This window comes from Momordica charantia (genome assembly GCF_013281855.1).
Source record: "Momordica charantia cultivar OHB3-1 chromosome 11 unlocalized genomic scaffold, Mcharantia_2.0 BLBB01000011.1, whole genome shotgun sequence".
Taxonomy (NCBI): domain Eukaryota; kingdom Viridiplantae; phylum Streptophyta; class Magnoliopsida; order Cucurbitales; family Cucurbitaceae; genus Momordica; species Momordica charantia.
In genome coordinates this window covers 909,213-925,383 of record NW_028275159.1, presented here as the reverse complement: position 1 = coordinate 925,383, position 16,171 = coordinate 909,213, and the positions used below count along the sequence as shown (strand labels likewise).

Below are 16,171 nucleotides of genomic sequence, written 5' to 3'. Positions count from 1 at the left end.
CAACGTCGTCCGACCGTTCCAATTCCAAAATCAAACAAATTCTTATTTTCTTCTCTTTTGATTTACTGTAGCTCACGAGGTTTTTGCTTTTGCAGTTTCAAGTTAACAAATTTTTTGAAAAAAGTATATTTTTAAATTTATTTGGAAAGATGAGCGGCTGGTATAGCTTGAATACGCAGAAGAAGAAGGGAAGGGACGGTCAAGATTTTTGAAGAAGACAAGACATTGATTAAAAAGAGGGGAAATCTCAGAGATTATGACTTAAAGGAAAAGTTTCAGGAACCCAAAAAACCAATTTTTAAAGAGATAAAGAAAACAGAGTCCAATAAAATTCATTTCTATTACCCACTTCTCTCTCTCTCTCTCTGAATTTATTTCCCTTTATTAATTGAAAAATCCCAATTCTCGGAACCCAAAACAAATCCTCCCCACCACTTTTCGTTTTTTTATCTTAAACTTTTTTATTTTTATATTTTGTTATTTTTGCGAAGTTTGCTTCCCATTTGGATTAGGGTTTCTTCTTGCTTCACCTTCTTCGTCTTGGAGTGAAAAAGCTGATACCCTCCCGATCTGTTCTACTAGCCGTTAACTTCTATTTTCCCGCCAATTTTAGCTATCCTCTATCCATTTCTTTACTCGTGTTTGCTCCTGTCGTTTTCCGCAGCCGGGGTCTTTTGCAATTTTTTTTGACCGTTGCTCTCTCTGGGCTTGGCGGGAAATGTCTGCGCTCGACGCCGGTACGAAGGTCGAGGAGGTTAACGAGAAGGAAGAGAAGGGGGGTGAGCTTTTGTTCTGTGGTGCTACGTGCTGGGATATAATTGGTCGGAAAAAAGGCTCCGTTGAAGGCAACTTGGTCTCCCCCACTCGCCTTCGCCCGCTCGTCGGCGTTGACATTCGTTTTGTCGCTTCTGGGTGCGGTAAGTTTCGATATTCTGTTCATGGGTACAGGTATTGTGGTCTCTGAATAGGTTCTGCTACGCTAAGTTTGATTTCATGTTAGATTTTTGTTCCAAAACTATACAGAAAGATTATTTGATGTGTTTTATGGAGTATTCAACTCTGATCCTGCATTGCAGTGAAGTGGTTATTGACAGTTTGAATGTTAATCTTGGCGTAGCATCGTGTCATTGTGTGGCATTGGACGTGGAAGGGCGCTGCTATACATGGGGACGCAATGAGGCATGTTTACATTCTACTCTGGAGCTTAAGAACGTTGCTTTTCCTTGTTTATATAGTGTCTGAAGTAATTTGTGTTCAGAAAGGTCAACTGGGGCATGGAGATTTGATTCAGCGAGATAGGCCTACTATAGTATCTGACCTTTCAAAGTATGTTACTACGTTCGTTGGAGGTTTAGTCCATTGGATTCTTGAGGGTGGTTTAGTTTGTTATTCTAACATTTAATGATGTATGATGTATGTTGTAAGGTACAAGGTGGTTAAAGCTGGAGCAGGGAAAAGTCACACGGTAGTGGTTACTGAAGATGGAAATTCTCTTGCTTTTGGCTGGAACAAACATGGCCAGTTGGGTTCGGGTTCAGTGAAAAATGGTGAGTGGAAGTAATTAAAGTTTTATTAGAGGTAAATGCTTACTTTTTATGATGCATTGTTTAATTAGGTATCAGAAGTACGAAATGAAAAACAATTGCATATGAGAAAGAACTGGGTGCCATGCCTAAGTTCCTTTATTACTCACAATCTTTCATGTACTTTATCTTTGTTTCTTTTTGGTATGTAGAAAGAGAGTTATCTCCTGTACGTTGTCTTGTATCTGAAGTGAAAAATACTGCTTGTGGGGGTGAATTCACTGTGTGGTTATCTTCTATTGAAGGATCTTCCATACTGTATGGTTTGTGGATATCTTTAGATTCTATTTTCTTCATTGTTCTGGTTCGTTTCTCACGTTATTTCATCCTTCTCAACTACTTAGAATAATGGTTATTCTTCTTTTTGTTTCTTTCAGTACTGCCGGTCTTCCACAGTATGGACAGCTTGGGCATGGAACCGATAATGAGGTACTATGCAATGCTTTGTCTACTCTTCTTCCATTCTTTTTAGTTCCAATGGAAAAAATGAAAAATCTTTATCATATATCATTAGCATCATTGCTCAATGTATGAATTATTCCAGCATTGTAGCCCGTTATGCTAAGTGGGAAGCTGGGGGTTTCAAAATTATTGTTCCAATGTGAAATCTTGTTTTTGCATTTTAAATTCCTGTATGACTTTTTATGGTCAATGTTCTTAACTATTGTTTATGATCGTTGTAGATGTATCTTTCCACTATTGGCTTTGCTCAAAGTTTGCTGGGTTCTAAATTTGCTATCTATTATGTGGTTAAGATTTATAAATATAAAAGCATTTCAATTGAAATGCATCTTTGTCCTAGTCTTTGCTTTTCTTTTGTAATGTTGTAATGTAATAGGATTCTTTTAGCATTGTGAAATGTTTTTAGTGGTATTGGTGCAATGTGTTACTGTCTGATGGATTTTAAAACTTTTGTTTTTGTACACAAACTCGTTTACTTGCTGTAACTTAACTTTCTGTAGTCATATTCTGAGAGAATTGGTGTATTTTTGTGCACATATCACCGTTGGGATGCTTACCTAATACATTAGGCACTGATGTAATTGCAAAATGATATGGCAAAACTTAGGCTATGTTTGCAAGTTCTTGTGGTTACCAATTGCGTTTTAGCTATGATAAAAAGCACTTCTCCCTCAAAATTATTATGTTTGAGAATAACACAAAATTGCTTTTGGAAATAGTTAAAAGCACTTGTAGAATACATTTGGTGTATGACTGGGAATCACTTCAATAGCACTTTTAACCTTAGAACCAAGCATTAAAGTGGTTTGTTATTAAGAACTTTTTACTAAAGCGCTTATTAAAGCACCTATTTGTAAAGAAGTCCCCGTCCTTATTTTTATATGAAGCTTTGCCTGTTTTAAAATGTGTTTGCAGTACAACACCAAGGATAGCTCAGTTAGACTTGCTTATGAAGCCCAACCACGTCCTAGAGCAATTGCTTCCCTTTCTGGAGAAAAGATTGTTAAAGTTGCTTGTGGAACAAATCACACAGGTTTGAAATACAACTTACCTCTTTGCAGCTACTTTGGAATCTCTAAAATATGCTTGTTAACACTTTCTTTTTTGTTTTTTTTTTTTGTTAATGAAATGCAGTGGCAGTGGATTCTAATGGCTTTGTTTACACGTGAGTATTGTTTTAGGCTACTTCCTAAATTTTTTACTTTGTTTTGTGTGAATGTTGTATGTCCATAATCCATTGAGACAACTATTTTTAGGTGGGGCTTTGGCGGCTATGGAAGGTTGGTGAAATGGATCAGCTTGGATTTGGTTTCCAAAAAGTTCCACATATATTGAATACTCCTCATCCTGTGCTCCTCCTCCTCCTCCTCCTCCACCTTCTTCCAACTTCTTGCTTTTTGTCTATTTGACTTTTTGGGTGCACTGACTTGTAGACTTGGGCATAGAGAGCAGAAGGATGAATGGGCTCCTCGACGTGTGGATGTATTTCAGAGGAAAAATGTTCTGCCTCCGGATGCTATTGTTTCAGCAGGTTCTGTAAACTCAGCTTGTACTGCAGGTACTTCAAAACAATGAAAACACTTGAAAATAACCAAATGTTGCTTCTATTTTTTTTATCCATGTTAAATAAACGGCTTACATAAAAAAACGACAATCCTACCAAGTGATGTATGTAGGACTTTGGGGGGCCGGCAGGGGGAGAGATGAGAGAAATATGAAATAACATGCCCCCTGTTTTTCATTCAAAATTTTCGTTCTCTTCCACTACTCCATATGTTGCTGTTTAAGTATCATTTTCTTCTAAGAAAACTTGTAGTCATTTTGTAGTCATTGAAGCCTATTATCTGATGACCAAGATGGTTTTCTCCAGTTTATGGTCTTGCTTGTTACAAATTGATTTTTTTTTCTTTTTTCCAGGTGGAGGGCAGCTATACATGTGGGGAAAAATAAAAAATACAGGAGATGACTGGATGTATCCCAAACCTCTCATGGATTTAAGGTTTTGCTCCATGTTCTTATGGATTCAATTTCTTATGGTTAATTTATGGATGTCAAAAGCCTTGTGGTCTTTTATATCTCCCTGCATTATTTATCATGCTTGTCATTTTTTATTCTCCTGCCGAACCTTTTCTCTATTGAATTATTTTATATATGGCTTCTTAATGCTAATGTACTTGTTTGTTTTCACTCAGTGGATGGAATTTAAGATGCATGGACTCGGGCAACATGCACCATTTTGTGGGTGCCGATAACTCGTGCATAAGTTGGGGCCATGCCCAATATGGAGAGCTGGGATATGGCCCTTTAGGGCAGAAGTATGTCTTTCCACTGTTCGAAATGCCTCTTGTGGCTATAGAGTGATCATTTCCATCTTAAGTGTTATCTTATTCTAGCCTCTGTTCAGGTCTTCTGCAGTACCCAAAAAGGTTGACATCCTGGAGAACATGCATGTCATAAGGTAGATCAGTATTTATATAGGAAGCCTTTCCTTAAATATTGTATGACTTGATGGATTTTTGTTTTTGCTTTAGTGTTGCATGTGGAGCTGGGTACTCTATGGTTGTTGTTGATAGAACGAATGTAGCCGACCGACTTGATCAGGTAACAATTCTAAAAGACTCATTCATCAATATCCTCTCATTTAATGAACTATTGGGCTTCGACAAGTTTAGCCTCGTTTGATAATGTTTCCCTTCTCTATTTTCTATTTCTTATATTCATGGGTCTTTGCCTTTATCTCCCTTTCCTATTTCCAGTTACTTCTTGTTTCCTGTTTTTAACTAATTTGGGAACATGTATGAAACATATGAAGCACAATGCTAAACATGCATGATAGTGAAAGGTTGTAAACAAGAATCAGGTAATGAAGCGATGAATATTTTCATAACTTATTCCTCTGGTGGACTTGCCTTTCCATGCTTCTCTTGATCTCTTTCTGAAGTGCTCTTTCAATCGAAACTGCTGAGATCCTGTCATATAAAGTGGATTTTTCCTTGTCTCTTTTGTGAACTGCCATTCACCCATTGACATTTTTCTCGCATTTTTTGTTTAGTTTTGGTTCCTACTGTACGCATTAGTTTCTAGTTGGGTAAAGTATACTTCTAATTTTGTGGCTTTGATGACAGCTCGATATACATGACGGCAAAGCTTTTGATGAAGGTATGTTTAGATTCTTCAACCTATGTATTCTTGAATTGTCTGGTTTATTTTTTGTAGGGTTTTCTGGTGCTGAATTAGCATGTGTTAGAAAGAAACAAATCATATAGGGTTATCAAGGATATTCAGCAGCACCTTGGCATGTTAAAAATTGTGAGATTAAGATGGAGGATTATAATGGGAATTCGCGGGACTTGTGTGATTTTTGTTCTTGATGCAGAGAATGCAGTAGTCGAAAGTAAAGTTTCGGCTGTCAAGCAAACTCCAAAGGCTGCTAAAACTTCACAAAACGCGAAGAAGAGGAGGAAATCTAAAGAGTCATCTGACTCAGAAGAGGAGGAAGAGGAGGAAAACGAAGATGGTGACAGCAGCGGTGAAGAGGCGAACGGGCTGTCAGATACGAGTGATCAATATGGAAGCAAGGTTTCTAGTAAAGGTAGAGGTAGAGGAAAGGGTGGTAAAAACTCATCTGCCAGCGGAAAGGGAGGCAGTGGTCGTGGACGGGGTCGGCCCCCATCAAACAAGAAATCTGCATCTTCTCAAGGAAAAACAGCAGCTAAGAGAGGCAGGCCTCGGAAGGCATGAAAGGCGGCATCCATCATAGTGTAGGTTTAATTGGTGATCATTTTCTTCAGTCAAAGTGAAGTCAACAACTCTATTCGTCCGGACGATATATCTGCAATTTTGAGATTATTTCATCACCACTATTTATTTTCAATTATATGATTATCCAGAGATGATGTACTTACCCTACTTACCCAACGACATCAATCATTCAGAACTTCACCAAGTTTTTTGAGTCATGAAGGTATATTGAGTGTAAAAACATTACGAAATTCTTGGAGTTAAATAGAAAGTTTCTATTTCATTTCAGTATTTGTATGGTGACCTCGCAGAACAGCATTCTCAAACACCTATTGTAAAGCCGCCTACAACAGTGAGAATAGAGGATTGATATGATATGTGGATCAATAAGATGGACATTCCTGTTATGAGGTCGTGATTCGAGGGTCGTGCTGGGACTGATCTGAGCAATCATGTTTGCTTCTAAAGCAAGGAATGGGAAGCTGTTTGCTTCTCGTGAGAGCACATTCGGGTGGTGGTTCTCAAGTTCTTGATCTCGCTCCTAACCGAGCTTGCTGGAATACAGCCATCAGAGGACCCATCTCCAAAGATTCTAACATCTCAACCCCCCCTCTTGGAAAGCAGATGCTGTTGAATTACTGGTGAAGGAGACTTTGTGCATATCATTTTCCTTTGTCTTTTGTATCATCTTTCCAGTTCATAAAGGTTCACAGTAACATTTTCGAGTGCATTGTCACATTCAACTTCAAATGAGAAGCGGGTTTTTCGTATTCGGCCCAAGCCCGCCATCTTTGTATGTTTAGTTAGATGGGTGAGATCCCCCGACCACAATGGCTCTCTCAAGTGAAGAGAAAGCAGGCACATTGGCCAATTTAGTACACTAGAGTTTGAAGAATTCACATGATTCCCGGCAATCAACCCATGTGAGTGCGGCTCCACCAGGGTTCCCAAGGCCAGGCCCTCCCTCCTGACGCTGCACTGTCATATGCCTCATAATATGCTCTTCTTGCTTCCTCAAAACATTCTTCACCAAAACAATTATTGTTCTTTGTCACCCCATTTTGCTTCATTTCAACTCCAAATCCTCTATTAAATCCTATCTTGATAAAAATAAGTCAGGTTTATGTAAATGCTTTTTCAGATATATTTTTAATGACACGATTTGCTCCAAAAACATCCACGAGTTGTGCCGACTACAGACCCCAACTAGCTCCGGAGTCCATAGTCAAACTTCTTTCTAAACTTTTAACTCTAACTCAAGTTATTCACTATTATATACAACAAAACTAGTATGAATTTAGAGACAGGTTGTGTTACTTAATTTTTGAAAATGAACTTTCTCGTGGTTACTTTTATTATAACAAAAAACCTAAAAACATATTATAGCAAAAAAAACTGGATATTATTACCATTTATGTCAACTCAGTAGTGATGATGGATGATAAAAGTGCCACCAAATGACGTTATTACCTACTATTGGATGGTGAGTAGTTGGAAGTGGTACTCCCTACCAAAGAACACTCATTTTAATTTAATTTGGACAACATAACTTTTTTTACAAATGTATGATAATTTGTGCAGAGATCAGGTCAAACTGACGTGGTGAGCGATGTTGAGGTAGAAAAGCTCTCGCAAGCATATAATTTGCAAAACTAAACTCAACACTTGTGTGGTGCTATGCCAAATGCACTTTGAAGCTTAAGTTAAAACTTAATTCGGAAGAGTTAAAAGGAGAGCGAGATGTTTTGTGCAAGATATTGCATACTTCTTAGAAAGGTTTGACTCCTTTTATACGAGAGTGATCTAGGAGGACAAGCTTCAAGAAATTCGAACCAAATAGAAAGATTATAGTTGATTAAGGATACTCTAATACATGACATCGTATTTTAAAGTAGATGAGCTGAACTACCTGTCTTTGGCCACACGGACATCCCATCCGTGGCCTATTGAGTTCGGAGTGGATCTAGATTCCTCATAACACTCAGAGATTTGGCCATGTGTCTTGTCAAAATTGAGCCCACAACATATGATAATGTGGTTTTGATTTTTTTCCATTTAGAATCTAAGCTTATATTAAGATGCTGTATCGATAAAATGTATTTACTAACATATTTAAAATTATTATCATTTACATTTGTTTCATTATTCCAAAATAAAAGTAATTTGGTCTCCAAGTAGAGCTACATCCGTAGCCTCCAATTTCATTTACTCATCATGTCTCACTGTATTTGTCCGTATTACCGTGTCACACATTTCCTGTCTCATGATTTGGAATCTTCCCATCTGACATGTGGCAGCACATAATTGGCTTCAATCTCAGCATTAATAACGAACAGTTTTTTTTATTATTTTCTATTTTCTTTTTAATATATTACTATTTTATTTTTTTCATCTCTTTTTTTAACAGAATATTTTATTCATCTCTAACTCTTGAATGTGAATAACATGATACTAAATTAGTGACATTAATATAGAAATTTCCCGTCCCATCTCATATCTTTTCACCCCTATAGTTTTGGCCATATTATTTAATTCAATTCATTATTGCCGAAATTATAGAGGCAATAATTTTATCATATTATTGAAACAAATAAAAATTTTAGATTAGAGGGAAATGGAAATTGGAAGGCGGTGGCCCATATTTTAACCACATGAATATCTTAATTAAATTAATTGAAACGATATTGACTTAGTAAACGGAATTTCCTGCGAGAAATTGTCGAGACATTGGAGAATGAATTTCTTTTTTATTTTATCTGAATACTTGGGAGGAGCAGAGCAGAGCAGAGGCCCGGCTACTGCATTTCTCCCTCGGCTTACTCGCTCACTCTCATTCTCTGCAACTTCGACGGATTCCAAATGGCTAAAATTTGTTGAATTTTAGTGGATTTTGAGTTCCGGATTCCTCTGTGTTCTCTTTTCGAAGGTTTCAGTTTTTGTCTCCATAGATCTGTGAGGGAGCTGTTGAAAGGTAGTGGCGTGAGTGAGAAACAATGGGTAAGTCTGCTTCATGCTTTAAGATAATGGCGTGCGGTAGCGATTCGCAGGACAAAGATGATAATGATATTCCTGAGGTATCTCATTGCCTCTTACTTCGGAGTTTTCCTTTTCATTTACTTTCTCAACTTTTACATTTTTCAGCTCGAAAGTATCTCTTTAGTCTACTTAGTGGAAGCCAGAAATGTGCTTGGTCGTCGGGTTTACCGAGCAAGAAATGTGTGCTGTTTCTAGAATTTGCGTTCTGCTTGCGTTAGTTGTATAACTTGATGATCAAGTTTGTTTCTCTCTTTTCAAATAATTGAAATTAAGAAATAATTTTAAGTGGGGATTTGCAAAGCATATAGGGGTTCGGTGATTTGAGCATTGCGCTACACTACAGATTCAATCCGATTGTTTATCGTTCATTATCTTCTATTTCTGTCATGTGCTTTTTTCGGAGCATCTTTGTGAGATTATGCCTTTTTGTAGTGTTAAAAGTACTGTTCCAAGTTAATTTCTTGTAATAAAACCTTGGGTCAAGGTACGGAATGTTTGCTAAGTCATTTTTATTTAGCAATTGTATTTTATGTAATATGATCTTATTTTAAATTTATCCAGAGTAAGCGTTTGAATGACAAGCAAGGCTGGAGCTTTCGAAAGAGATCAAATCGGCAACGAGTTCTAAGCAACACTGTGATAGCTGAAATCCATTCTCCTGGAAATAAAGATAGCTTCGATACTGCTAGCATTAACTTCCATCAACCATCTAACTGTTCCATTTTAGAAAAAAGTGCTGCTGTGGAGTGCGCAAATGAGAAACCTCAATTACTGGGTACTGAAAATCCTAAAGAATCTGAAGCTGTTGATATAATTCAAAAGGAGAGTAAGGTTGATGTTGAGCTGGAGGAACGCAGTGTTATTATCATCCAGACTGTTATCAGAGGCCTGTTGGTATGTTCTATTTTTCAAATTTTCAGATCAGATACGTCCTTGTCCGGTTCTTTATGAACTTCTCTTACAGGCCCAAGGAGCATTGCTAAAGCTTAAGAATGTGGTTAAGTTGCAAGCTGCTGTACGTGGGCACTTGGTTAGGAAACATGCTGTAGGAACTCTTTGCTGTATTCAAGCCATCATCAAAATGCAAGCTCTTGTCCGTGCGCGTTGTGCCCGTTTGGCACTTGAACAAGCACATTCTGAAGAACTGGATGTCAAGCGAACAAAGGACAGCAATAGTTATGAGGTAACACAACTCGACCTAGATTTGATTTTGATTTACTATGCCAACCATTCTTGTTTTGACAATATAAATCCAATTACGCATGACAGCAATGATAACAAAATAATTCAAGCTACCTCTTCTTTTTGTTTTGGAATTTCAGGAGAAGGAAAATTTGAGGAAATCGAGTGTAACATACGCTTCAATTGAGAAACTACTTAGCAATGGCTTTGTTCGGCAGGTATTCTTCTGTGTTTCTGAAATTTGTTGTGGAGTAAGCACCATGCTAACTATATTGTATGTTATATCCTATAAAACTGACATATATTTTACTCGAAGCTTCTTGAGTCTACACCAACTACGAGACCTATCAACATTAGTTACTATCATTCTAAATCTGAGGTTACTTGGAAATGGTTGGAGAGATGGACATCTTTCTCATCAGTCGATGATTTGGAGATAAAGAAAGCAGAGTTCATGACGGGGGAACAAGGAAGAGAGAAGGAAGAAAACTTCTGTGCGTCTGAAGTTAGTTCTGGGACTGATTCTAATGTTCTTTGCAAGGCAGCTGATTCAAGAACCAGCCCTGGGGAATCGATTGTGCATTCTGAAAGTGAAGATAACTTGATTACTTACGATATGGATAGTTCAGAGTTTCAGCCATGTCAAGTTACCTCTTCCATGGCAAGGAGTGGGAGTTTAGAGCAGTCATGGCTTGAGGACACGGGTGCATCGACTGTAAAAGAGACCTTTATGGAGGTAAATTCTCTCCCAGGTCAGAGGATGCAACTGGTTGCAGATTCTCAGATGCAGTGTAACCCGTATACAGAGAAGCTTGGAACAGAATTCCTGCAACACAAGATACCGAGTGGGATATTTTCCTCAGATCAACCTGATGTGAAGGATAAAAAGACTATTTTTGGTACAAGAAGGGCCAGTAATCCAGCTTTCATTGCTGCCCAGTCTAAATTTCAAGAGCTGACTTCAATGGAAAGTTCGGGTAGATCAATCAGTTCATCATATCAAGATACAGGGGCAGGGTCTTGTATTGGTGCAGTCTCATCTGCATCGGGTACTGCTCTAAGGACAGAGGAGTTGGCCACTACTGAAAACTTCATCGCACATGGATCCAGGACAGTTCATGTTGGTAGCTCGGAATGTGGGACTGAACTTTCTATTACCTCTACTCTTGATTCACCGGATTTATCCGAAGCTGGAGCCTTTGAATATGAGCAGGAAACCAATATAACAGAGGCATGTGTCCATGATCATAGCAGCAATAAGAGCACAGAAATTGAAGTGGGTAGTGCTCCGACCAGTCTAATATCGAACTTATTTCAACCTGTCTTAGGGTCTCCAGAAAAGCCCGGTGTTGTTTCTAGTGAATCCATCAATAAAATAAATGTGGACTCTGCTCAAAAAGAAGTGACGCCGGACATGAACGGATCATATCTGCAGAGAGAACAGGATGTTGAAACAGGTAATTACAGGTTATCCCCATCAGCCTCTCCAAGTAGCCATGTTACTGTTCTCGATTCCCAAGGAACACCTTCTAGTCAGATCTCACTAAAATATAATAAGAGAAAAACCGATACGAGCAGAAGCAACCAAAAGCGCAAGTCCCTCCCTGCTGGTAAGAAATTACCCTCAAATCTGCAATGCAATGTTGACTCGCCAAATAATTTGGAACCTTTGCCAAAAGACCAGAAGATTGAAAAGAGGCGCAATTCCTTTGGATCTGCAAGAGCTGATCATATTGAAGAAGAGTCGAGAGAAAGCAATACTAATCAATCTGTCCCTCACTTCATGCGAGCTACAGAGTCTGCTAGAGCTAAGGTGCAGCTAAATAATTCTCCAAGATCCAGTCCTGATGTCCAAGATGCAGAAATATACATTAAGAAGAGACATTCCTTACCTGGTGCCAACGGAAGGCAGGGATCCCCACGCATCCAAAGATCAACGTCTCAAGCACATAAGAGCGGGAAGGGAAATGGTAAACCTTCTTAAGATTTTCATTGTTATTGGTTTGATTTGCCTATAATGAAGAGGTATATTATCAATAACTTGATTGGTGAGTGGGAAAAAAGATTGCTCTTGGTGATGTGTGTTTTTGTCTCCTTTCCTTTTTCCTTCCTCGAATGGGGGAAAACGAAGGCAAATTAAATATTTTGAAACATGGACCATATCAAAAGGAAATGATTTTGGAGATTGAATTTCGTTCCTTTTCTGTTTGAGTCCTGTTACATGTGTGGTGATCCTTTGCATTGTCCCGTGATCTTTTTTGCTCGGGCCTCATAATTCACCTTTGCGATAGACTTACTGGTTATTGTTTTGATTCTAATTTCAGAGAGGAAGTGGCAAAGGTAGATGGTGGGTGAATTTGTGGCTGCTTGGTGATCAACATTTTTTTTTTAATCACGACTTCAAAGACCGACAATGTGACGGCATCAGAGATCTGAATGGTGAATTTGGTTCTGGTTAGTGACCAACATTATTTTTTTCCCCAAACTTTGAAGCTGTGCCACCCCACGAAATCTGACCATGGTATTCTCATATAGAGTTTGTGCGCCTTTTGGTATTTGCATGAGTTCTTGGTTAGAACCATCAGAGGGGTCCTAATGGTTTGGACTTGAGTAGGTCGAAAAAAGACACAACGTTGGCGAGAACGACATTTTGTAGAATATATTATTCATTTTCCTTTAGATCATTTAATGTCTCTCCTAGAAGTTGGTTACTGCGAGAAGGGTTTGTCTACATTTGTTATGTCTGTGTACATTGTGATTGAGGATCAGTTGATCGTTATTGTTATATTCTTATAGAGAAGTGATTATTATCCTTGCTGCACCTTTTATTGGCAAATTTGGCTACTAAAATGTTATGTCTACGAGTTCTACTGCAAATACAAATGCTTTGTTTTTTTTTTTTTTAATTTTATTTACAACTTTAGGATGCTTCACTCAACAACACTAATTAAACATAATTTCCTGTAATGTCTACTTGTATCTCACAAAGCTCATATCCACTGTTCAATTGGTTTCAAATCCTTGACCATGTTTTCTTTTTCCTTAAAAAGTTATATCAAATTTTTTATAGCTTAAAGAAAAGCAATCTTATTTTTTAGCTTTTTTTCTTCATTTTTCTAATTTCCTCTGATTTACAAAGATAGTTGTGTATACTATCTTTTTTTAATAAAAATTATTGTTTTTTTACAGGAAGAAACTTTGTTATAAAAGAAAACTCTAGTAATAAATAACTTATTTAATTTCACAAATCTGGGCTTTGGTAATATTTATAAAAATTGAAATTTCATAAAAGCACAGATTGAATTTCCCATAGGTAAAGGCCCATTTCGTCAAAAACCCAATTTCGAAACTTCCAACTTTTAGGAATTTAGGCTGTTGGCTGAGGCTCCAATCATCTCTGTGCGAAGGTTCTTGTTCTTGGCAAGCAGCAATGTTGAAGTTCCTGTCTAAAGTGAAGATCGAATTCAATGCCCTGGATCCACGCTTAGCTTCTTGTATGGAATTTTTGGCGCAGTGTAATGCTCGCAAGGCCAAGGAATCGAACCCCGCTTGTCAGTTGATCGTCAAGCGCCGAACCGACGACCAGCCGCCCCAGATCGCCGTCACCTTCGTCAACGGAGTTGAGGAGGTTTTCGACGCTACCTCCACTCCTGCTCAAACTATTAGGAATATGATTCTTGAGAAGGGCCAACTCCTTGAGACCGAGCAAATGTTCCGAGAGGCTGGCGAAACTTGGCCGATCGTCATCCCCGAGGAGGAGCTTCGTCAACCTACTCCCAGCATCAAGGTTACTTCCTTTTTTGTTCTCCCTTACTGCAAATATTTCTTCTGCTTGGGTTTTCACTTTGGTACTGTTTTACTTATGGCATTTTGTCGAACAACAGACGTGCACGAAATAGTATTACGAATTTTCTTCTTTGTTGTTCCCGTTGTACTTCAATGTTGAAGAGTGTTCATGTTCTTTGTTCTGATTCGCATCTCAAACTAGTATGAGTATCCAGTGCTTCTCTTTTACTTCGCAAGATTATGGTTTTTTGCACTTATTTTGTGGACTGCACTAGCATTTGAGAAAGAATTGAATTGATGACCTGTTGTTGGCTGTTATTTTATGAACCCCACTAGCATTTGAAATATCATTTTGATTCCGTGAACAACTGTGCGCTGTATGTGCACCTTACAGAATGTGTATTGATATAGTGTGTACTCTCAAAATAGATGATAGTTTCGTCCGTGTACTGACTTTTCTTTCTTGCCCACTGGACAAATTTCTGGTCTTTTGCGTATCTTGAGTTGTTCAGTTTAAGTTTCTTCTCCTTAGGCCTCACGTAATAAGTTAATCTAAGTGCTCCAAATTTGTGGGACTTGCTTCTTTCCTCGTCTTTACTGTTATCCCCTATATTAGACTTTAGTCTAAAAACTCAATCTGTGTTAACGGCAATCATTTTCTTGTTATTTAAAGTTCTGATAAACAGTCTTCCACCTGTCGCTCAGCTTCTTTGTCACAGTTTTCAAGAGAATGTTTGTAGAATGAATCCTCATAATATACCCTTGAATCAAACAAGCACATGGGTAAAAGAGGACAGTTAATTAGTTAACCTTCTTTCAAGTAATTCAGTTGTCGTTACATTCTTATTTAGGCTGTCCGATCACCTTTCCTTTTTCTTGTGGTGTTGTATGGGATGCAAAAGGCATAGATTTTGGATATTTATGATCTTGTAAACTTCTTACCATGTGTAGTAATTCCGTTGCTATAGAATGAGCCATTTATTTAGGATAATAGAACCAAGGTTTAGAACTCTAAACTTATTTAGCAAATTACTTTTAGTATGAAATAAGAGAGAACCAGGGAACAATAGACGCACAACTAGCCAGGAAATGTCCTAGTTTTTAGAAATTGATGTATTTTCCTTTTTTGTTCGTGTCTGTGCTTCTTAGCAAGCATGATGTTGGCATTACATTAGCGAATACAATATGATATCCCCATTTTGCAAAATGCCGTGTAAAGTCACTGTTTCTTACTTAAAAAGCAACAAGTTTATATTGCAGATTTCTTTTTTATGCTCTGATTTTGGCACAGGAGTAAATAGTAGTAGCAAAAGAGTTCAAAGTGTTCAATTCATTGTTGTCTAAGGGTTTAAATTAAATCTAAGACTGCTGACATAATGTGACTAGATGTCAGATGATAAGTTCTTCACACTTTTGGGTCGTCGAAATTTTTTTCATAAGTCTCTCTCTGCATCATATGTACTTCTACACCGAAGTGTAAGGTTTGTGATAATAAGTTCGTTTTTGTATGCTTTATGTTCCTCTGCAAGTTCTTTTATGGTTAATTGGCAGAGTTGGGTTCTCCGCTGCATTTGGATTTCATGTAACTGACTCATGCTCGTGTGCTTCTTGTTGCAGCCTAGAAAAGCAGAAGACAAGCAGTAACTTCGTTGCAATTGACCAATTTCATAGCAAATCTTGATTTTTGTCTTCCTTGCGATGGACCCGAAAGAAGAGAGGACAACATGCAACCGTAGAATGTAAAAAATGGAATTGGTTTCCATGCAATAAAAATCTGATTCTAGGATGTTTTCATTCTACATTTCATACAGATGCTGCTTGTCTTCTTAAATGTGAAAGAATTCCACATCAAGTTCCAAATGTAGCCTGTGGATGGTGTTGGTTTTTATGAACCATTTACTGATCATACTAAGTGGGAGTTAGAAGTTGAGTTTAAACAGGTAGGATCTGTCACGCACTCGCATCCAAATAAAAGTCTTATGCTTTAAGAAATAGTGGAAAGTTTTTATTGCCAACATTTGCAATAGGTCAAATTCTGAACTATGAAATGTCGAGGTGGTGAGGGCAACGCAACAACACCTAAATACTTAGTCCAGCCTGCGGTTGAGTGTAGCATGCTTTTGAAATTTTTTTACCAAACGTCGAGATCGTGGTGCAGAAAGACAATCACACTGTTAAATACTCGTCAACATTTCTATACATCAAATTCAATATCGATATAAAGCATTGACAAAATATGAAACATATTAACAAAAATTTACTAGTATAGATGTAACATTAATCATCGTTATTTTTAACTAATTTAGAAAGGATGAAATTGTTGTGTTAATTTAATATTTTATTTTTATAACTTTGCTATGGAAATTTTGAGGCCCGACATT

At 37.7% G+C, this 16,171-nt stretch overlaps 3 protein-coding genes across 3 annotated transcripts; all 3 read left to right on the top strand.

Moving 5' to 3' along the window:
• Window positions 1-322: 322 nt before the first annotated feature.
• Window positions 323-6,074, top strand: LOC111008859 (Regulator of chromosome condensation (RCC1) family protein). The gene is made up of 16 exons (XM_022281710.2): window positions 323-917; window positions 1,118-1,179; window positions 1,259-1,326; window positions 1,426-1,547; window positions 1,736-1,841; window positions 1,961-2,012; window positions 2,961-3,078; window positions 3,180-3,210; window positions 3,302-3,325; window positions 3,479-3,603; window positions 3,963-4,044; window positions 4,238-4,360; window positions 4,450-4,503; window positions 4,577-4,646; window positions 5,171-5,204; window positions 5,422-6,074. Exons 1-16 carry the CDS (start codon window positions 719-721, stop codon window positions 5,784-5,786), a joined length of 1,635 nt encoding a protein of 544 aa, XP_022137402.1. The 5' UTR covers window positions 323-718; the 3' UTR covers window positions 5,787-6,074.
• A 2,475-nt stretch (window positions 6,075-8,549) lies between these two features.
• Window positions 8,550-12,825, top strand: LOC111009987 (protein IQ-DOMAIN 32). Its single transcript, XM_022283239.2, has 6 exons — window positions 8,550-8,860; window positions 9,384-9,716; window positions 9,787-10,005; window positions 10,145-10,222; window positions 10,321-11,974; window positions 12,329-12,825. Exons 1-6 carry the CDS (start codon window positions 8,780-8,782, stop codon window positions 12,346-12,348), a joined length of 2,385 nt encoding a protein of 794 aa, XP_022138931.1. The 5' UTR covers window positions 8,550-8,779; the 3' UTR covers window positions 12,349-12,825.
• A 528-nt stretch (window positions 12,826-13,353) lies between these two features.
• LOC111010210 (39S ribosomal protein) lies at window positions 13,354-15,729 on the top strand. Its single transcript, XM_022283599.2, has 2 exons — window positions 13,354-13,791; window positions 15,408-15,729. Exons 1-2 carry the CDS (start codon window positions 13,435-13,437, stop codon window positions 15,432-15,434), a joined length of 384 nt encoding a protein of 127 aa, XP_022139291.1. The 5' UTR covers window positions 13,354-13,434; the 3' UTR covers window positions 15,435-15,729.
• The last annotated feature ends 442 nt before the right edge of the window (window positions 15,730-16,171 follow it).